Below are 21,286 nucleotides of genomic sequence, written 5' to 3'. Positions count from 1 at the left end.
GGACATGATGTTAGTCGTAGTTTTTAGTCAAGTTGAGGTGGCACAGAAACACTGTGACTAGTTTTAGTGATGGAGATTCCTACTGTCACTGAATGCAGCTCACAAACTCAAGGCACAATGAACTGTCGCATACCAGTGACCAAAACTCCAACTTCAATACACCATCTAATTACAGTCCCAATGCGAAACCGCTGTGAACGGTGACAGGCGTCACCGGCCAGGGCAGTGGCCACGTCCCTCTTGGCCGTAGTCCAGCCTGGCTCATGACAAGTGGCTTCAATAAAAAAAAAAAAAAAAAAAAGGCAATGTAGTAATGGATCTTAATAAGGTCTCACATCGAAGCAACATGTCTGCTGTTGTTTGCTGTTGAATTTAAAGAAGGTCAGTCTGTTCGGCTCATAAAACATGGCTGCCTTCTCTGCTCCACTCGCAAACAATTAACATCACTCCTCCCCTCTCACTTGAACCTCGTGTTCTGGACTCGTCAGTAGCCCTTTACTGACCACAACTAGAATCCAAACTGCATTTAATATAGAGTTCCCAGCCTCGTGTGGGCACGTGCATCCATGTGTGTGTGTTGTTGTTGTTCAGGTAGTGAATTCATGGGAATACACACACACACTAAGTGTTGGAAAGAAGGGGCCAGGTGGTGGATCAGTGAGCTGGTGAGCTGTGAATATACAAACACAACTGCAGACAAATCCATTTTCATACGCGCACACACACACACCAACAGGTATGTTCAAGCACACACATTGTGGTAACTTGAGATATGAGTGACTCCTCAGTTTTTCGCGTGACTGTACAAGCCGTCATTCAATGGATTTTTTTTTCTTTTTTTTTTTTTGCTGAGACTTGCGAGTGCAAACTTGAGATACCAGCACCACATGGTGGCAAGTGAACGCAATTCAACTCACTTCACCACAATCAGAACTCCGGCACACACAGTTAGTGAATGATTCTTCCAAAAAGAGGCTTAACATGTTTAACGCCACAGCCAGTTCAAGTTATCAAACTAAACATTAAACATACGACAAGCATATCACTTATTTAGCCTTTCTGTCTGCTATCTTAATGCAAAATGCTGAAAAGCCCCAAGGTGTGATTGTGAGTGCCGACTGTTGCCTGTCTCCATGTGCCGTGTAATTGGCTGGCAATTGGTTCAGGGTGTACCCCGCCTCCTGTCCGTTGACAGCTGGGATAGGCTCCAGCATTCCCGCGACCCTCGTGAGGATAAGCGGCTCAGAAAATGGATGGATGGATGATGGATGGATGGATGGATGGATGGATGGATGGATGGATGGAGGATGGATGGATGGAAGTTACTACCTACTCAGTGAGTTATGCTCCAAAGGAGCATCCATTTTTTTTTTTCATCGGGTTACATGAAATCTGGCAAATTTCCCACTGCGCACGTGAACTGGGCCAATCTGTCCATGACTGCCGGATCCCCCCCCCCAACACCCAACTCTCAGTATCATGGCATGCTGCTGCCATCTTTTGACTATCTGTGGTGATACATGTGATTTCCCATTTGTAAATTCAAACGTTTTCTGAGCCGCTTATCCTCACGAGGGTAGCGGGAATGACAGCCGTCATCTGGTTAGAGGGTTCGCCTCACAGTTCTGAGGACAGGTGGAAATGAGAAAATGTACCAAAAAATACATAGTAACAAAAAAAATCAACATTAACAAAGTATATTTATCATACAAAGTGTGTTTAGTTCGAGGGGGATCACCAGGTTTTCAAGTTTGGGAGGCTTAGCCCCACCCTTTTGTCTACAAGGGCGTGCTGATGTAAAAAGTTTTAGACCCCAGGGGGGGCAATTTTGTTGTTTTTTTTTTTTTTTTTCTGGCTGTGGCCCACCTTAAAGTGGACCTAACGACATCACTGATTTAGTTGTTTTCGTTTATATATATATATATATATATATATATATATATATATGCCATACTTGCCATACTTTTTTAGATTAATTTTGTTGTGTACATGCTTCGTGTGTGTACATACAGACACACAAACGCACAGGCGTTGAAAATAGTAATAAGTAATGCTCCAAATGTTACCTATATTACAATGCATTTATTTTTTATAAATGTAAATTTTGTTTTAAAAAACTCTTTATACAATTTAACAGAGTCTCTTTGGTGACTAAAACAAAAGTCAAGGTGTTCGTAGACCAGACGATCATCAGAACGTTCCGGAGGTTCTGATCTCATCTTCGAGGTGCTTCAGGGACACCATCTGGTCAGTGGGTACAGCAAGCAGTGCAGGGTCTTGAACCTGATTATTAATGATACTAAAAATGAATTATGAATTTATAATCAACGGCTGACTGACTGACCTGGATGGATCTTCTTCTGTGGAGAAACTTCCTTTCAGCTCCACATGGTTCAGTTTGCCCTCTAACAAGCCGTAACTCAGAGTCACCTGACATAAGCCCAAACACACATACATAATTTTGACTGATATTGGAAATGCTACTGATATGGGTCTATTTTACTCTTTTTAAATAACATTAAATGGCAAGTACAGGGTAATGATTTGAAAGGTCCACTGTCATGAAATGCATGATTTTTTTAGTATATTATGAATGAAAAAACGGCAGCCGATATGGACCCATGCATTTTTTCATCACAAAACATATTGACATATATGGCTTTTTGTAACTCCCGCCATGAAAATCCTCTCGAGGGATTTGTTTTCGACAAGAAGCAGGAAGTGACGTTGGAGGCAATAGCGCCATCAAGTGGACTAGTTTTACCTGCTTTTGTTCCTTCATATTAGCTAAAATGTCGGCTCGTTGCATTGCTTGATATTGCTCTAACACTCGGGAGGATGGATTCGCTCTTCATACTTTTCCAAAAGACCCGGTTCGTCGAGAAAAATGGATTGCACGGGTGTGTATACAGCTACAAAAAAAAAAAAAAAAAACAATAGTGGGGGGACGTAATCCTTTCAGAACGTGACCAAAGGTCCGCGTCCATGTCTCATAGTAGGTGGGAGGACTAGCTGCCGCCGAAGCCATGCCAAGCCGGGCTGGCTCATACATACTATCTGAGAGTCTGTTGTTAGTTGGACGTGATCCACATATCATCTAAATATGGCTCGAAACAATAGGGCAATATTGCCCCTGATACTTCACTCGATTGTGAGACGTTCTCTTCTTCGAAAAGAGCTTCCGTGTCTGAGTGGGCGTGTCCCAAAGTAGGCGCCACAATGCATTTTCAATGGAGAATGTCCGGGGTAATGTCACGAGCAGTAGATGCAGCCAATATGGCGAACACTTGGATGTTGAATGACACTTCCGCAACTTTGCGGATGGAGTGGAGGACGTGCTCTCCGCTCATATTTATCTTTTCATATAGACATTAAAGTGAATAATGTTATATGTAGTTTTCATTTCAATATCTATTTTAGAATGTTTATAGGGATGACACTTGGTCTTTAATGACCAGATGATACGTTTTAATAATGCAGCAAAATCGACGAAGAAGGTGACGGAGTAGGTGCTATGTGGAGAGGGGAGGAACGGTGAGTACGTCATCACAGCATGTGACTAAAATAGGCCAATCTCGAGGGATGAGCTCTGCGGCTTTCCCCACCCAGCAACTTTTTTTGACGTGTGCACAGCAAGTTACGCAGGAGGTCTGCCCGGGGAGTGTGTAGGTCACATGATGCAATGTGAGCGTTGTCGGCCATGCGAGAGCGGGGGTGTAAAGAGGCCTTTAGTATGCATGTTGAATTGTGGATGTGTTTCTTTTTTCTCCATTTTTACTTTTGTGGTTAAGTGTTTGTGTGTGTGTGTGTGTGTGTGTGTGTGTGTGTGTGTGTGTGTGTGTGTGTGTGTGTGTGTGTGTGTGTGGTGTGTGTGTGTGTCTGTAATTGTGGGTATGCCCTTCAGACAGTACACTTGTGAGACAGTTAAGAAGGTCCGAGAGTGAAACTTGCTGCAATTCTGCGTAGCACATACCTGATGCGGGATGCTGGCACGGTGAAGCAGCATGAGGTTCTCCAAGTGGGAGTGGAACAAGGGGCTGTGGACCAATGAGACTCCCACACGCTCCTCCACGATGAAGCCCACCGTGCAATCGTCGGGCAGGCGGATTTTCGCCGACGTCTCTAGGAAGCGAGGGCCGCTAAATGTGCACAGTTTTTATTGAGGGGTGGTTCTGAGAGAAGGGAGTCATGGTGGAAGAGTCCACAAGTACCGGGCCCAGGGTGACATCTTGCGAGCCAGACGTCGACTCAAACAAAATCCTGCTCCTCCGGTGGCAAACCAGAACTTCACTTCCCTCTGCGTTTACACAAACACACACATTTGAAATGAAAATGTTAAGATTTTGACTGATATTGGAAATGCTTCTGATATGGGTCAATTTCACTCTTTTTAAATAACATTAAATGGCAAGTACAGGGGAATGGTTTGAAAGGTCCACTGTCATGAAATGCATGATTTTTAGTAAGTTATTAATGAAAAAGCGGCAGCCGATATGGACCCATGCATTTTTTCATCACAAAACATGATATTGACATATATGGCTTTTTGTAACTCCCGCCATGAAAATCCTCTTGAGGGATTTGTTTTCGACAAGAAGCAGGAAGTGACGTACAGGGCAGGAGAGCGCTCAGGCAAGCTCGTATGTTTCTATTAGTTTTACCTGCGGGAAGGTAGCTCTTTGTTCCTTCATGTTAGCCAAACTACCGGCTCGTTCTATTGCTGGATATTGCTGGAACACTCGGGAGGATGGATTCGCTCTTCATACTTTTCAAAAAGACCCGGTTTGTCGTGAAAAATGGATTGCACAGGTGCAAAGGACAAGAGCTTCATGGGTTCCAAATGACAGGTAGATGTGTATACAGCTACTAAAAAATATAATAGTTGGGAGTGGGGGTGTAGTCTGTAAGTCAGGGGTGGTAAATGTCTCGATGTACCACCCCAGCCGAAGCCGTGATCGATGGGCGCGGCGCCGAACCGCGGTGGCTTATCTCCGGCACGGAGGTGGATCGGACGGGGAGGTGGTTTGACTGCACCGTCGTCGTCGCTCGTGAGCGGCATTGTTGATCACCGCCACGGAAGTGGATCGGACAGGGAGGCGGTTTAGCTGCGCCCTCTTCGTCGCTCGCGGGCGGTGTCATCATCACACGCGGCCACGGGCGACGTTGTTCATCACCGCAGCGGAGGTGGATCGGGCGGGGAGGTGGTTTGGCCACATGCGGTTTGGCTGTGATCCGCATATCATCTAAATATGGCTCGAAACGATAGGGTAGGGTGAGCCCCGGTCACTTCACTCGGTTGTGAGATGTTCTCTTCTTCGAAAAGAGCTTCCGTGTCAGAAGGGGCGTGTTCTTCTCCCACAATAGTGGCCAGAGTGTGTTTTCAATGGCGAATGTCCCAGTGTGATGTCACGGACAGAAGTTGCAGCCAATATGGCGACCACTTGGATGTTGAATGACACTTCCGCAACTTTGCGCATGGATGACGCGCTCTCCGCTCATATTTATTTTTTCGTACAAACATTAAAGTGAATAATGTTATATGTATTTTTCTGTTCAATATCTATTTTAGAATGTTTATAGGCATGACACTTGACCTTTCAATAGGGATACTTATATTATATTGCTTATTCCATATTTTATACAAATTGAAGGTTACAAATGATCACTATGGGTAGACCTATGTTTCACGTTACCGTGGTGTTTCCCTCCATGAGCTCGTGCGCTATGATCGGCTTGTCTAGGCTCGGCTTGCCCACGTAGACGTCGCCATCTTGCGGAAAGGCAGCGAGCGTGGCCACGAGGGCCTCGCCGTTCACGTAGTTGTCGTCGTCAACGTGACAAAACCACCTGGAGGGTGCCCCCCCCAAAAAAAAAAAATAATCTTTACAATACATATACGATGTCTACACACCCCTGATGGAAGGACGAGAAGGAAGGCTGACAGCAGTATGGATGGATCCACAGAAATTTCTGGAACGTACTGACAGTTCTCCACTTTTCTTCATACTCTATAAATGTGGTTCAGGGTAGGGTGCTAAGACATGCGTTATCTTACAATGAAAAAAAATCACAAGGAAAATCCAGCATACGGGCTTGTCTCACCTCTTGTTGGACGCAAGAAATGCGTCGTACTCGGCGGCCATCTTGCACGCCAAAGCCTGCTGACTGTGGTCCAATTGGCAGCCCGTCATCACCATGTTGAAGCCTAAAGCATATCAGCATATTTCATATTAACCATGAGCAGTGTTGCTGAGTCAACAATTACATGAAACAATTTTATTTATTTCAATGACCCCAACTACGTAATTGTAATCGTTATTTTACTGGGAGAAAATGTGACATTAAATTGTAGTTGGTTTTGGAAATTTTAGCTACACTTGAAAGGTTGGCGCAAAATCTGTGGAGAATGATTTTTTTTTAATTGTTTTATGATGCTTATTAATTATTCTACCATGTCATATCTAATTGATTCTATTTCTTTATTGTGAGAAATACTTTTATTTCTTGCGAATGTGATTTTTACTGTTTTAGCATTTCTGACAGTTTTCATACTTAAATGAGATTATAAATCCTGATATGTACATGTAATTTATACTGGTGTTTTGTCAGTTATATGACCAGCATACATTTCAGGTGTGCCTTTTAAAAAAAACAAGAAAAATTATGACTAATATTTTAATTTCTTTTTCTCTTTTTGTAATTTGCGGATAAGCAGTACAAAGATGATTGTATAACTAATAAAGTTTATTTTATCTAGTCATTTTACCATTGATAATTACATATGGTTGTAAACCAGAAAAAGATTTGATTAATTGCAGTTTTGCTTTTGTTATTTTTATTGCTTAGTTTATGTCATAAAACATTACATTGTTTTTAAAAAATAGTTTTATGATGGTTAATATTGCCTATATGAACTCTACTCTTTGATCTCTGACACTTTTACCACTCTGAATAGGTGGTTTACCCCAAATGTGTGCATTTTACCACTAACCGATGTGCTTTTCTATGACTTGAATACATATATTGTTTGACCTCAGACCGTTTTATGACGTTATTTGGGTTGCGGTCGCGAGTGGAGAAGCCGAGAAGGCCTTGTGGGTGTCACAAACAACTCAAGGTTCCTATATCCATCACTTTTTCACAGAAGCTACCGCGTACCTTCGGCTTTCAGGTGCTCGTCTTCTGTGTCTGTAAAAATGAATGTCTAGAGGGAGAAAAAGACAAAATATGATGAAATATAGATGGCATAGTTAATATTATACGGTGACGCGGCGACCCCGGTCAATGTGAAGTGTGTGAGGAGATTGCGTTCGCTTCTGTAATCTGCTTTTTGACTTCCTGTTCTGAACTTCCGCTTCACATATTGCGGAGGCTCAGCTTCCTGTCGGCCCAGAAACGACTTCCTGTGTTTGCGTGCGTGTGTGTGTGTGTGGTGTGTGTGTGTGTGTGTGTGTGTGTTGTGTGTGTGTGTGTGTGTGGTGTGTGTGTGTGTGTATGTGAGGGCGTCGGCTTGACATTGTCTTGTGACACTGCTCTGCTCTGATTACTTTTTTTTTTTTTTACATTTGTTATTGAAGGCTGTTAAGGTGTGCTTGGAAATATTTACTTTAGAAGGAAAATGAATTTGATAATATTTATCATAGATAGTGTCTTGTTGCATAACTTTAAATTTTACTATTTTAATTTTATTAATTTATCTTGTATTTTGAAGATATTAATTCATATTTATTTCAGTGAGCATTAGAACATTTATATTTACCACATTGCCAATTAGAACCTTATATTACTTTTAAAGCAAATTGTCATTATATATTTACAATTAATATACACTAGGCTTATTACATTATATTTTAATTGTTTGTTTCTTTTCATTTATCTATTTTCTTTTGTTTAATGTTACTAGTACTTAATTAATTCAGTGAATATTTGGAAATGTACATTTTACAACCTTGACAGTTATTGGAGCTCGGAAAGATTGAAACCTTGAAGTCAAAATTGAATTTAATTTATGATATGGGATGCCATTAATTTTTTTTTTAATTCATCATTTGATTTGTTTGTTTCTTCACAATTATAATTGATAATTTATGACAATTCCATTTCATACATGGCCTCATTGGATTGGCAGGATTTAAAATAACAATCATTTTAAGTTCACAGTAACATAATGTACTTTATTTTAAATTGCAGGGTTGTAGTTAAAAAATGACTTGTTTTACTTGTTTACCTCTCTAAAGCAAATTATATTTATAATCAATACATGTTTAAAAAAAACAGTATGATATGTAGTCTGTTTTTACTTGAAGGTATTTTTCTTTGTTGAATGAAAGTGGGAGAGGTTGAGGAAGGTCAATTTGAAGACCCCTGAAAATGCGTACCATTTATTATGATTATTATTACTATCAATCAATACACTTTCAATAAATACGTATACTGTATAATAAATAGACAGACACTCACGTGCGTCTTGGTCTTGGAGATCCAGGTCTCCAAAAGGAGGGCGAGGCGCGTCTCGTGGAACCTTCCGGTGGTCTTAACCGCGATGAAAATCTCCTCCAGCCGCAGCCCGGCGGTGGTGACCCGGGCCCGGGCCTCGGGGGTGGAGGCTCCCGGGGGCGGCCGCCGGTGGGCATCGGGCGCCAGAGGGCGACGACGACGAGCCTCCGGCAACAGTTCCGAGAGACGGCGGGCGTCCCAATGAAAGTCCGCGTAGAGAACTACGAAGAGGGCGAGGATGAAGAGCGACAAGCTGCGACTGAGCCATCTTCTCCTCATGGCACAGGCGATTAAAAATAAAAAACTGTGAAAATAATAATCCTAAATCTCACAGAATTAAAATAAAGCAACTGCTTTCCATTGCATTCCATTCCGTTGCTTCCCCTTTCAGCGTGGGTTCCTCATTTGTGACGTCTTCATACAAGCTTTTTGACCGAGACATAGAACTTGCAAGGTATATTGATCCAGAAAAAATATACAAAAAAATACAATAATACTAACACATACACAATTTCATCCACCACTTGGCTCAAAAGTCCGACTCTAGAGACGGAAAGAGGTGCACTCACCACCCAGTGGGCAAAGCAAGTAGTGTAGAGAACCCCCCCCCCCCCCTCTTCCCCATTGGATACTGTTAATTACAAAATTTATATTAACTTCCTTCGTGCAGCTTAAAAGTAAGACTCCATGGGTGTATAAGGGACACCCAGCAAACAATAAATAAATAAAACTGAAATAAAATTTTTCCTTTTAAATTAAAACTAGAGAAGTTTGTTTCCTGACTTGACTCGCAGTCGTGCAGACAGGAAGTGACACCTGACGCCGCCAACTTGTGGGGGGGATTACTCAAGCTTTTACAAAAGTATAAATGTATCAAGATGTTTCATGATTGTACGTGTGTTGTGTCGTCCTGAGAGCTTTTCCATATCATCTGGTTCATCTAGGATCAAAATATTACCAACCCAATACAGCAGGAGCTGCATAGACATCAAAGTGTACCGTAAAATATTGCATAGGTACATAAAATATTATATTACATCATAGCACATGGTGAATGAAAGGTTCATTATAATCTAAAAGCGGGCGCAGTGATCATATCCAGAAAGTAGACCTCAACATCTTTTTGAAAATATTGGAATGGATGGGGTGAGTTTTATGATGTGTTCCAGACTGTTTCAGTCGTTTGGTTAAAAAAAAAAAAATCGACCCAAACTAGTGTGGAATTGGGGAAAAAAATCATTAATAAACTGCTACCGCGGAGAGTGTGGGTGGTGGTATGGATGGTGAGCAGGCTGGGACTATATGGGTCTTGCCAATGAAGCACTTTGAACATACTGTATACGCCCAGTGCTGTGACAGGGAAACCACAAAGGGACCTTCTAGACCTGCTGCATGAAAAAATAGCTTTTTATAGAATAATTGCACGTCAAAAGTGTTGTGATGATGATTTGAACTCCAGTCCTCAGAATTGTGAGGCCAATGCTCGACAGCTGGGCCACCATGGCGCTGAAATAATCCACAAAGTTAAAAACAAAAATAACTCAGAATATTGGGGCACATGTGCGATGTGTTTAGTCCCATGAGTCCTCTTGGCATTTAGGTGGGGGGAATCATTTTTTTTTTTTTTAAAGCAATAATACGAGCCCTCATTACAAAGATGTTTAGCACTTCTCACAGTTTGAAGAAAGTCGCCACGAGATGGCAGTGTGACCTCAACATTGACGCCCCAGCTCTTGAAAAACACAAAGGGAAATATTTGACGTAACATTTTAACCCTAAATCTCATTGACAAATACAAACAAGTCACGCGCAAAGACAACATGCTGTTTCTTTTTAAAATGTTAAATATTGTAAATCGTAACGCGTGGTAATCACGTACCTGCCAGTCCACACCGAGGGCAGACTACAGGGTTCTTGGCGAATGGAATGGATGACACAGCGGAAGAGTTATTTTAGAACCATATCTGCTCCCAAAGGTCCAAACCCGCCCCAGTCACAACAAACCGGAGAGCGCGCCCAAGAGTGGCACGCCAATAAAGAGCCCCTCCGGTCCGGTTCGGTTCGGCGGCGATGGCCCACCACGCCAACATCTCGGTGACCGAGAGCCAGTTTCGATGCCCCATCTGCCTGGACGTCCTCCAGGACCCGGTGTCCATCCCGTGCGGACACACCTACTGCATGGCCTGCATCAACGGCTACTGGGACCAGGCCGAGCCGCCGGCGCACTTCAGCTGCCCGCAGTGCCGCGAGGCGTTCAGCCCTCGGCCGGTGCTCCGCCGCAACACCGTCCTGGCCGAGGTGGTGGCCAAGCTCAAGCCGAGAGAAGCCTTCGCGTCGGAGCTCCACGCGCCGGAGCTCTACGTGGGCGCCGCGGGCCAGGTGCCTTGCGACTTCTGCCCGCCGGAGAGCAAGCTGGCGGCGACCAAGTCGTGCCTGGTGTGCCTGGCCTCCTTCTGCGAGGCTCACGTGCTGCCACACCGGGAGGTGGGAACCTTGCGGCGGCACAAGCTGGTGGCCGCCGTGGAGTGTCCCGCCGAGCGGCTGTGCGCGCAGCATCGCCTCGGACTGCAGCCGCGAACCGGGGGCGACGCGCCGGAGGGGGCCGAGGTGGAGTGGAGCGGAGACTGCCTGCTGTGTGAGGCGGACTGGAAGGAGGTGCACCCCGGCGAGGCGCAGAGGGCTCGGAGACAGGTTATAATCTTTACCTGACCATTGGTTTTCAAAATTGACACACTAGCTCCCAGCCAAAAATCACTAAAAAGTCATTTTAAAAAATAATCAAAAGGATTGGTTGTGGTGTACCACTACAATGGCCACAATGAAAACTAGTCCCAAAATATGTATCCCCACCACCACCACCACCAAAAAGGGGGGGAGGGGGGTTATTTGTTTTATTAATAAGATAATTTTACAGGGTGAAAGTCAATATATCTATGTAACAATCTTGTAATTACAAAAGTCATTAAATTTTCTTGTGAAAAATGTGGCAAGGTTAAAAAGTTCAAATGACAAAAAAATTAAAAGTTACCTGAGAATCAAGACGGTTGACCACAAAATACTATGTATCAAAAATTCTAATTGAACAATTGTATTACATGAAACACATTTGTAATTCATGAGAAGAAAGTCAAAATGTCAGAAAAACGTAATTTTACGGGGAGCAAAAAGTGTTGGGAAACTACTTATGATTACAAAGGGGGGGGGAATCCAAATTAGACAGCATTAAAGTTGTTGTATTATATGAGACACATTTGTAACTCATGAGAGTCAAAATATGCGAATATATTCACACGGAAGCAATCCCTCTTCTTTCTAATCATTTAGGATAATCATCACCTTCGATAGAAAAATAAACGTGATGACGAGAAACAGTTCACAGAGTACGTCCAAATTGTCTGTGTGGCATCCAGGTTCAGCTTCAGGAGTCCCAGAGGACAGTTCAGGGCAAAATCCGAAGTTGTGAGCGTGAGCTGGAGGAGTTTGAGCAGAGTTTGGAGTCCCTCAAGGTACGTATCTAAGTACTTATAGTTCCTTAAAAAAAAAGCAAAAAAAGTAGGCTCAACACTGCGGACACCGCACCCCAAAAATTTCTGAAAGTACAAAGTGTGTGTGCATGTGTCCGTACATTTGTCAGGTGTCAGCCTTGGCTGTTTTGGAGGACAGTGAGGCAGTTTTTGCCGACATGGCGATACGACTGGAGAAGACCAAGGCAGAGGTGAATGGTCATACATAGTTAGAAATAGACATTTTTGGAGGAAAAAAAAGATGAGGGTTTTTTTTAATTTGGTTTAAAGGGTTTAAATTGGGATGATTTCAAGCCTTAGCTAGCTTTTCAAAGAATGGTGAGGAATTTAAGCCAAGGTTGGCGTTCTTTGGTTTTGAAGGTCCGAGCACGTCTGGAAGCTCGAGAGCGAGCTTTGGTCAGTCGTGCCGAGCGGGATGCCGAAACTCTGGGGAAAGATCTGGATGAGCTGAGGAGGCGAGACCGGGAGATTGAAAGACTTCTTCAGATGGAGGACAACGAACAGTTTCTTCAGGTATTCATAACCACACGTCATGTTGATGTGCTCCCTACAGGATAGACGAGGAACACCTGGGGGAATGCCACTAAACATTTCTTTACTCAATCAATCGATCAATCTGACCTGGCCCAACTTACCCAAATGCCTACCCCTAGAGGTCTAAACCATAACCAGTTCTTCTGGTACGTCCTTCTAAGTATACTTCTCTTGGTCCACCAGGCAGCGCCGATGCTCTGCCTTCCCGTCCCAGCCGCTGCCCGACCCTCGGTCACGTCCAGCCCCACCGCCGAGGCTTTCAGTGGGGCAAGGAGGGCCCTGGGGCGTCTACGCAGCCGCCTGGAGGACGTCTGCCGAGAGGAGGTGGAGTCCATCAACAGGGCCGGTAAAACATGGAGGACCATGACACACACACACACTCTCTCTCTCTCTCTCTCTCTCTCTCTCTCTCTCTCTCTCTCTCTCTCTCTCTCTCTCTCCCCCCCCACTCACTCACTCACTAGGGGTTGAACCAACTAGTCAACTTTCCCACTCTACAGTTAAAGCTGGAAGTCGACTATTTTGGCATTAGCACCACGGACGCCTCAGAATCATGGATAAATGTTTTAATACAATTAGTAAGAGCGGTATCACGGTCCCACCTTCACTGTCTCACAGACAGTTGGAACCTTTTATTTCCGTCAACAATCCACGTAACAACTGCATGATCGCTGCCTCCTGCTGTGACTTTTTTCATATGACAGTACCGCAGTTGTTGGGCAAAAGTTCTCACTGCCTGCAAGGTGGTGATGGGGGAGGCCTTGTGCGTTGACTCGACTCGACTATCATCACATTAGCATCGACTACAACAAAATTTGTAGTTGTTCAAAGTGTCATACACGCTCGTACTAATACACACTGATTGTTTTTGTCTTCCAGTTAATGAGAACAACGTGGCACTTGGTGGGTGTGTTAAAGGTGAGCGCACTTCCTGGACAGTGGGTTGGGATTTCAAGTAGAGGTGCAACAATTCATCGGTTAATTGACAACAAATTGATTATTAGATCATTTGACAAGGAAATTGATAATTGAATCTTTTAGAGCAGGGGCGTCAAACACATTTTTCTCGCGGGCCACATTGTAGTTATGGTTTCCCTTGGAGGGCCGTTATGACTGTGAAACCATAAAAATATTGAATATTTTGGAATCACAAATCAAGGGTTCATGTTTGGCAACACAAAAATGCTTGTAATATCGCAATGTTATCATTTATGGTAAATGTCAATTTTAAATTTTGTTAGAGTTTCGCAAGAATCGTGGATGTTGACCCGCTAGATTTGCCTTCGATGGCCAGATAAAATCACATGGCGGGACGGATCTGGCCCACGGGCCTTGAGTTTGACACCAGTGTTTTAGAATCATTGTTTAGCATAAAACTGTCCAACTGCTTGGAATTTCATCTTTTCTAGAGTACTTACTGTATTTCTCTGTAAAACAAGATTGGTTATCTTGCACTGTCAATTTTAAAATAATGTCACGTTTTTCCAATGAAGGAATGGAAATTGAAAAAATACATTATCCACTTCTTAAACTCATCAGAAACATAACTGACGGATGAATGAATTATTAAAACAATCGATAGTCGGCAGCCCGAGTTTCAAAATTTGGTTTGGATTTGAAACGAAGGATAGGGCTTCAAATTAGGGTTCCCGTTTCAAAGAACTGTTTCAAGCCGGGGTTAGGTTTTGAAGTCCAGTTTCAAACTACGGGAAGTGTTTTAAAGTAAGGTTTCAAGGTAGGATTTTAAGCTTGGGTTTGAGTTGGAAACAAGTTTGAATCAGGTCGAGGATTCAAATGATGGTTTCAAACAAGGGTGAAGCTCTCAAATTAGGGTTGGATTTACCATAATTCCTGGCCTGCAGAGCGCACCTAGTTATAAGCCTCACCCAGAAGATTTGTAAAGGAAATACCATTTGGTACATACATACGTCGCAGCTATGTAAAAGCCGCAAGTGCTCACATTGAAACCCACAATGAAACATGAGATATTTACAAAGAAAGACGGTACACAGAGAGTTTAACGCTAACGCTAGTGCCGCGTATCCGAGAGGTTCGTGAGTACTAGTAGTGAGGAAGTTGGACAAGTTGGTCTTGTGGGAAAAAAAAAAAAAAAGAAACGCAGCGCTAACAGGACTGGACCGGTAAAAGTCACTTCCTCGGCACATATATTCCACCAGTCTCACTCTTACCTTTTCCACTCGAGTGCCCCCTTGCTGCCATTAGAAAAAAAATGCACTAACTAGCCGTATCACACCGCATGAACCACAGGGTTGAAAACGTGTGAAAAAAGTCATGGCTTATAGGCCGGAAATTACGGAAATATTTGTTTAGTGACAATGTTGCTTGTGTGTTTCAAGGTGTTGTAAACGCAACTGCAGAGAACTTCAAGCCTCCACATTCACCCCGAGACTCACAACAAGACTCCCAGGGTGAGTTTTGTGAGCTTTGTGCTTTCGCGCGATCTGCCTCTTTTCCAATATTTACATCATTGATCCACTTTTGTCCACGTGTGTAGTGTTCGTGTCGTCGTTCTCTCTGTCCTCGTTGCCACTACAGCCAGCCGACCAAAGGATGAGGGCTGTCTTCCTCAGGTGTAAGTTCACCTCTCCTGTTTTTTTTTTGTTTGTTTTTTTTTACACACAGCTATTCTAAACAGCTTCTTCTGTCAGTAATACATTGACTCTTTTCTTTAAAAACAAACAAACTAACCTATGATTCTAAAGAAAATTCACCTCTCACAAAATGACTCTTCTTGAAATCCATCCATTTTCTTAGCCACTTATCCTCACAAGGGTCACGGGGGTGCTGGTGCTGGAGCCTATCCTAGCTGTCAACAGGCAGGAGGCGGGATATACCCTGAACTGGTTGCCAGCCAATTGCAGGGCACATAGGGACCGACAACAGCTGCACTCACAATCACACCGAGGGGCAATTTAAAATGTCCAATTATTGTTGCATGTTTTGGCGATGTGGGAGGAAGCCGGGGTGGCACGGAGGCGCAGCTGGAAAGCGATGGCCTTACAGTTCTGGGGTCCAGAGTTCAATCCTGGACCCCCCTCTGTGGAGTTTGTAAGTTCTCCCTGTGCCTGCGTGGGTTTCCTCTAACGTCCCAAAAACATGCAACATTATTTGGATACTCTAAATTGGCCCGAGGTGTGATTGTGAGTGGGGCTGTTTGTCTCTGTGTGCCCTGCGATTGGCTGGCAACAAGTTAAGCGTGTAGCACGCCTCCTGCCCGTTGACAGCTGTGATTGGACCCAGCACTTCCCGCGACCCCTGTGAGGATAAGTGGCTAAGAAAATGGATGGATGAGAGAAAACCGGAATGCCCGGAGAAAACCCACGGAGGCACGGGGAGAACATGCAAACTCCACACAGGCAGGGCCGGGATCTGAACCCCAGTCCTCAGAACTGTGAGGCCAACGCTTTCCAGATGCGCCACTGTGCCACCCTTCTTGAAAAAAAAAAAAAACACTAATTTTAATCTTTAAATAATATGACATTATATGGAAAAAAATAATGGGGAATATAGCTTGATTTTGAAACAGTCATATTTTTCTCTGTAAAAGTTGTATTTTTTTTTTTATTTTTTTAAATCCACAACAAATGGACTAAAAGACTAAAAATGTAATTTATGCTCATAAGAGTGAGACTTTTTCACTAAGAAGTTGCAACTTCAAAAGAAAATGACATTTTGGGGGGGGGTTACAAATTAAATTAAAATATTTGCATTACCGCTTTCTATCTTGGAAAAAAAAAACATTCTCAAATGGATGTCTCCGTACATTAGAACTACTTTGCTAATTGATGTTAAACATAACTGATGACAATCTGTGGGTTCCTTTTGTGGGATCCCTGCCATTGGAAAGAGAAACAATACAGTAGTTAACGACACTGAACACAGTAGCGGAAACCCGAGAATGTCAAGTCCGGATAACAGAATGTCACTCAAGATTTGTACTGATAGGATGACAGCATTCAACACCTTGTTGCTCATCGATAATTGATCGGGCAGCCGGTGTCCTGTGTCTCCTCAGTGCCACAACCGTAGATTGGCGCCACCAGCTTTGCGGATAAAAAGGATTTCCTAATCACTAGGATGCAGTTAGGATTCGGGTTATGCTATACGGTTTTGCTACTAGGCAGCCGAACGACCCGTTTGGTATGCAGGATGATCATTTACCGGTCACAAATAGGAAACAAAATAGAAACATAGAGGGAGACACGAAAAAGTTTACAAAGGCAGTAGCATTTCGGATTAAAGGTGGAACAAAGTTTAGGATTTGGTTTAGGATAGGGTTCATTTGAGGATTTGAATAAGGAATCTTGTAGGTGATCTTATGAGCCTTGGTGTGGGATTAGGTTTTAGGTTCTTGTTGGCCTTAGGGCTGTTTTATGGGTCTTGTTAGGTTTGTATCTTGGGTCAAGATTAGTGTTCATGCTCTTTGTGAATGTTGTGAATACTCAACGTGGGACGCCCCTGGTGACGACTTCAGTAGACTAAGAGTCATTCTGTGAAATCTTAGTACACAAATTAGAGCCGTATTCTTTCGCGTTCGAAGGCGCGCGGCCTAGCTTAGCCTAGCCTAGCTTGCTAACAATGAGACCCACCAGTAATCAAACATTTACCGAGGAGGAAATAATCAATCGCTAGTACCTACACGACCTGCAAAACCTTCGTATCATATACAACGAGGTCCGTGAGTACAAGTAGTAAGGAAGTTGGACAAGTTGTTCTTGTGAGGATTGGGGTCAGGGTACTTCTTGAGGGTTACGGTTCTTATTGAAGACCATTTAGTGTTTATGTTATAATTCGCTATAGGGTTTTTGTAAGGTTTCTTCTTAGAGTTATTGTCCTTGTTAAGGTTAGGGACTTTTTGGGGATTCTTGTTTGGGTTGGTGTCAGGGTTATGGTTCTTGCAAGGGTTGGGGTTAATGTTGGGTTTAGGTTGTTGCTCCATTCAAGTTACAGTAAATTTAATTTCTGTCTGTTCATTTATTCCGCTTTTAATCTCAGTCTCCTGTCATCTGTCCTTGGACCCGGACACGGCCCACCCCACACTGGTCCTGTTTGACAGGAACCAGGGTGCCCACTGCGGTGAAGAGCTTCAGTTGTACCCGACTCACCCTCAGCGCTTCGACTCTGTGGCTCAGGTCCTGTGCCGCGAGGGCCAGTTTGGCGACGCCAGTTACTGGGAGGTAGAATGGCGAGGCGGCGGGTGGATCGACATCGGTGCCACCTACAGGTAGTAAATCCCAGTAAATTTCCATGAAGCTGCCAGTAAATTAAATTTCAGTTTGTAGTTAAAATGCGCAATTTTGGAATCATTGTATTAATTATTAATTATGCTTGTCGGATTCTAACCTATTTCCTTGAAAAAAAAAATACTAGTCTTACGATGTTGCAATTATTTACACTTTCATAAAATCCAACATTTTCTTGAAAGATAAGAATTATTTTCACAGATTCCAGCCGCTAAAATACTTTATTCCTGTAACATTATGACTTAATTTTGAAAACAACTTCAATCAAACAATTTCGATTGAAAAAAATACACCCTTTGCCTCCAAAATACACGTTTATTCTTGTAATATTACAACTTTTCTCAAATAAAAAAAACTCCTCACTATATTTGGAATTTATAATCCACTATTTGCTAAGAAAGGCTTTCATTTGTATTTCTTTTAATTCTTAAAGTGGCGCCAAATAATTTTAATTTTAGCTGGGGTTGTTCACTCAAAAGTTACAAACGCTAAAGAAAACATATGTATATATATATATATATATATATATATATATATATATATATAACTTTTTTTTCTCTGCTGAAATCAGCTGTAAGATATTTATTTTTTTTGCTTAATGTTGTACGATGAAAATGAAATGTTGTTGATCATAGCTTATGTCCTGTTTACGGTTTACTAATATGAGCAATCCGAAACATTTGCAACGCTACTCACAGACGGATCGGACGTAAGGGCGGCGGAAAACCCTGCCTGCTGGGCCGCAATGAGAACTCTTGGAGACTCCGCTGTACTCACACGGGTTACGCCGCCTGGCACGACAACCGCAAGACCACCGTGGCCGCGCCACCGTGCCCGCGCATCGGCGTCTTCCTGGAGCGCCACAAGGGGGCGCTGTCCTTCTACAGCGTGTCTGACAGCGTGGTGCTGTTGCACACATTCAGATGTGCCGTCTCGCAGCCAATCTTCCCGGCCTTCCGCCTGGACCTGGACTCCACTCTCCTCCTTTGTCCCCACGAGGCTCCTCCTCCGGGGCACTAAATAGCGGAGAAGTTCTCAAGCTGGAATAATTAATTTTTTATTTTCCAAAATACAGTGAACCCCCTAAATATTTGCAGTTTGGCATTTCTTTACAAAATTACTGCTTTGGCGCCATCTGGTAGCATTTTGTTGCCAAGCAACTATTTTGGACTGAGGGGCAGGAGCTTCATTTAACATAGTCTAATAGAAAAAAAAGTGCTTTGCCACCGTCCTATGGAATCTATAGCCAATTCAAAACTTTTTGTGGGTGATCATCAATGACTCATGGATTTCATTTTTTGCGGTAGGACTCAGATCCTATTTCCTGCAAATAGCGAGTGTTCACACGATGTAAAAACCCCAGACACAGGTCAAAGAAATTCATCGTCCAAGTACAGTGGAACCTCTGAAATCCAACGCTCAGGTCAATCAAAAATACTGTATGGCTATTTTCCTCTGCTATTTATGTGACAAAATTCTCATACGATTTCAACATACTTACTTGAGAAAATACACCTTTATTATTGTTTCAGAAAAAATATTACTTTACTCCCATAAATTAAGGTTATTCTCACAACATTACGGCTTGTTTTCTCAAATTAAAAACAAATTTTCTCTGCCTTAATTCTCATAAGGATGATGTTATTTTCTTGTAATATTGTGATTTTTTTTTTTTTTTGGGGGGAGGACACTTTTTTCCAATATTTTGACTTTTTAGGCCCGAAAATACAATTTAAATTTTACAACACCCCTTCCCCAAAACATATTTTTTTCTTCTGAAAAACTCACTTTTTTTCCAGCATAAAATTCTATTAAATTTCTGTCTTTTCTAACAATTTGGGAGTTTTATATCTCAAAGATTACAAATTTAATCTCGGATTTTGTTTAATTTATGTTTCTTTAAAATATCGTCTGTTTTGCTACAGTTTAGGCGCAAAACTTTATTTCATTACTTCCTACAGGAAGTTTTATTTTAAATGGATTGTGATGGACATGAGAGGTTCCACTGGTTAAAAAAAATTAAAACAATAAAATAAAACTCATCAACAAGCTCAGGTACATCTAACGCTGTGGACACTGAGATCGTGTGATTGAGTGTTGCCTTACAACCCGAAAACTGGAACTGAAAACAGTTTTTCAAGTCTTCATATGCATGATAAAATAGACAAATATGCAATTATTACTTACATACTAGTAGCATCTCCATTCACTAATAACTCCATGCTGTGCACCATCAAATGAGGTCCGCTGTGGGAGATATTATGAATAATGGTCACTTTTGAAAGGTATTAAATGAACAATGTGTCGAGTATTGCGCTTGTAGTCTGCAGTGGCCCAAGTTAGCAACGCTTGAAACACCCCATGAAGTGCATTGCTGTAAATGTACTAAACTGCCTTATTTTTTTCTTTATACTTAAGTGACCCTTTTCCCATGTGCTGTCAAGTTTGCTGTATGTATCAATGTCATTGAAAGCTTATATTAATAATAATAATAATAAGAAGAAGAATAAAAAAAACCCAAAGATGCCTAAATGACTGTCTTCTTTATACTGAGTGTTAATTAATGGTCCATATAATGAGTGCTTTGATGTGAACTTTTTTTTTTAGAGCAAGACTTAGTATGTAATAATCAATTCATCAGTTATGAACATGATAATTTATCCAAACGTCTATTTTGTTTGCTACATTGTTCTGATTTTTGCTAGTTGTAATTTTAGGACACTAACTGCAGATCAGGAAAAAATCAATAAAAGAATAGAATTTTTCAAGAAAAGAATTGAAAAAAAATCAATGTAGTTTACTACCAGCACACAGTTGTTTTTTTTTTTTTCATTCATATTTTAAGGGTAAAAAGTGTTAGTATTGCAGGAACAAAGTTGTATTTTTCAAAAATACAGTACATTAGATTTTTTTTTTGTTTCATCCAGAAAACACAACTTACCCATGTATGACTAGACTTTAAACATATGATTTTAGTCTCATGCTTAACTCCTCCAAAAAGTCTTGCTTTTAAAAATAAAAACTAATTACCATTCTCAGCGGCACAGTGATCAACTGGTTAGAGCGTGTGCATCAGACTTCTTAGGACTGGGGTTCAAATCCCAGTCCTGCCATTATGGAGTTTTCATGCACTCATTCTGGAGATTCTAAATTACTCTTAGGTTTAATTGTAAGTGTGACTGTTGTTTGTCTTTATCTGCCTTGTGATTGGCTGGCAATTAGTTCAGGGTGTACACCGCCTCCTCTCCAAAGATACAACCCTTGTAAAAATTCTCATTTTTTTTCTAGATGGAAAATACATTTTTTCTTGGAACATTAAAAATGGATGAAATCAGATAACCTTTATTCGGATCAAAGTTAATACATTTGCATAATTTCAACAGCACAGGTGCTAATGGGGGGTGGTGCTAGGTTTATTATCATAACAGTGATAATGTAACTTTTTTCTTGGAAAAAAAATGGGATGTA

The 21,286-nt window shown here is 42.1% G+C and overlaps 2 protein-coding genes across 4 annotated transcripts; one reads left to right on the top strand and one right to left on the bottom strand.

The window, feature by feature from the left end:
• Positions 1–2,046: 2,046 nt before the first annotated feature.
• On the bottom strand, positions 2,047–9,068 carry mfng (MFNG O-fucosylpeptide 3-beta-N-acetylglucosaminyltransferase). Of its 3 annotated transcripts, none has more exons than XM_061831013.1 (8): positions 8,461–9,068; positions 7,159–7,204; positions 6,103–6,205; positions 5,694–5,847; positions 4,212–4,297; positions 3,974–4,139; positions 2,341–2,430; positions 2,047–2,283 (listed from the first exon to the last, which is right to left on the bottom strand). In XM_061831013.1, the coding sequence occupies exons 1-8, from the start codon at positions 8,773–8,775 to the stop codon at positions 2,191–2,193; spliced, it is 1,053 nt and encodes a 350-aa protein (XP_061686997.1). In that variant the 5' UTR covers positions 8,776–9,068; the 3' UTR covers positions 2,047–2,190. The 3 variants fall into 3 exon arrangements, with proteins under 3 accessions (XP_061686997.1, XP_061686999.1, XP_061686998.1); XM_061831015.1 differs by having other exon boundaries at positions 2,062–2,244; positions 2,345–2,430; XM_061831014.1 differs by having other exon boundaries at positions 2,063–2,283; positions 2,345–2,430.
• Positions 9,069–10,399: 1,331 nt separating this feature from the next.
• Positions 10,400–20,340, top strand: LOC133505812 (E3 ubiquitin/ISG15 ligase TRIM25-like). The gene is made up of 10 exons (XM_061829286.1): positions 10,400–11,187; positions 11,907–12,002; positions 12,131–12,211; positions 12,381–12,533; positions 12,738–12,900; positions 13,434–13,472; positions 14,912–14,983; positions 15,070–15,147; positions 17,571–17,799; positions 18,517–20,340. The coding sequence occupies exons 1-10, from the start codon at positions 10,567–10,569 to the stop codon at positions 18,836–18,838; spliced, it is 1,854 nt and encodes a 617-aa protein (XP_061685270.1). The 5' UTR covers positions 10,400–10,566; the 3' UTR covers positions 18,839–20,340.
• The last annotated feature ends 946 nt before the right edge of the window (positions 20,341–21,286 follow it).

The sequence above is a fragment of the Syngnathoides biaculeatus genome, chromosome 9 (genome assembly GCF_019802595.1).
Source record: "Syngnathoides biaculeatus isolate LvHL_M chromosome 9, ASM1980259v1, whole genome shotgun sequence".
Taxonomy (NCBI): domain Eukaryota; kingdom Metazoa; phylum Chordata; class Actinopteri; order Syngnathiformes; family Syngnathidae; genus Syngnathoides; species Syngnathoides biaculeatus.
Note: the sequence above shows the minus strand (reverse complement) of the source record. Positions and strands in the feature narration are given on the sequence as shown.

Excerpts from the sequence above, each read along its gene's own strand:
- mfng (XM_061831013.1), bottom strand. The coding sequence starts at position 8,775 with ATGAGGAGAAGATGGCTCAGTCGCAGCTTGTCGCTCTTCATCCTCGCC. Across the intron at positions 4,140-4,211 it reads AAGATGTCACCCTGGGCCCG|CGGCCCTCGCTTCCTAGAGA; the intron begins GTACTTGTGGAC and ends GTGCACATTTAG. Across the intron at positions 2,284-2,340 it reads AAGAAGATCCATCCAGGTCA|GTTCAAGACCCTGCACTGCT; the intron begins GTCAGTCAGCCG and ends ATTAATAATCAG.
- LOC133505812 (XM_061829286.1), top strand. The coding sequence starts at position 10,567 with ATGGCCCACCACGCCAACATCTCGGTGACCGAGAGCCAGTTTCGATGC. Across the intron at positions 13,473-14,911 it reads ACTTGGTGGGTGTGTTAAAG|GTGTTGTAAACGCAACTGCA; the intron begins GTGAGCGCACTT and ends GTGTGTTTCAAG. Across the intron at positions 17,800-18,516 it reads GACATCGGTGCCACCTACAG|ACGGATCGGACGTAAGGGCG; the intron begins GTAGTAAATCCC and ends CGCTACTCACAG.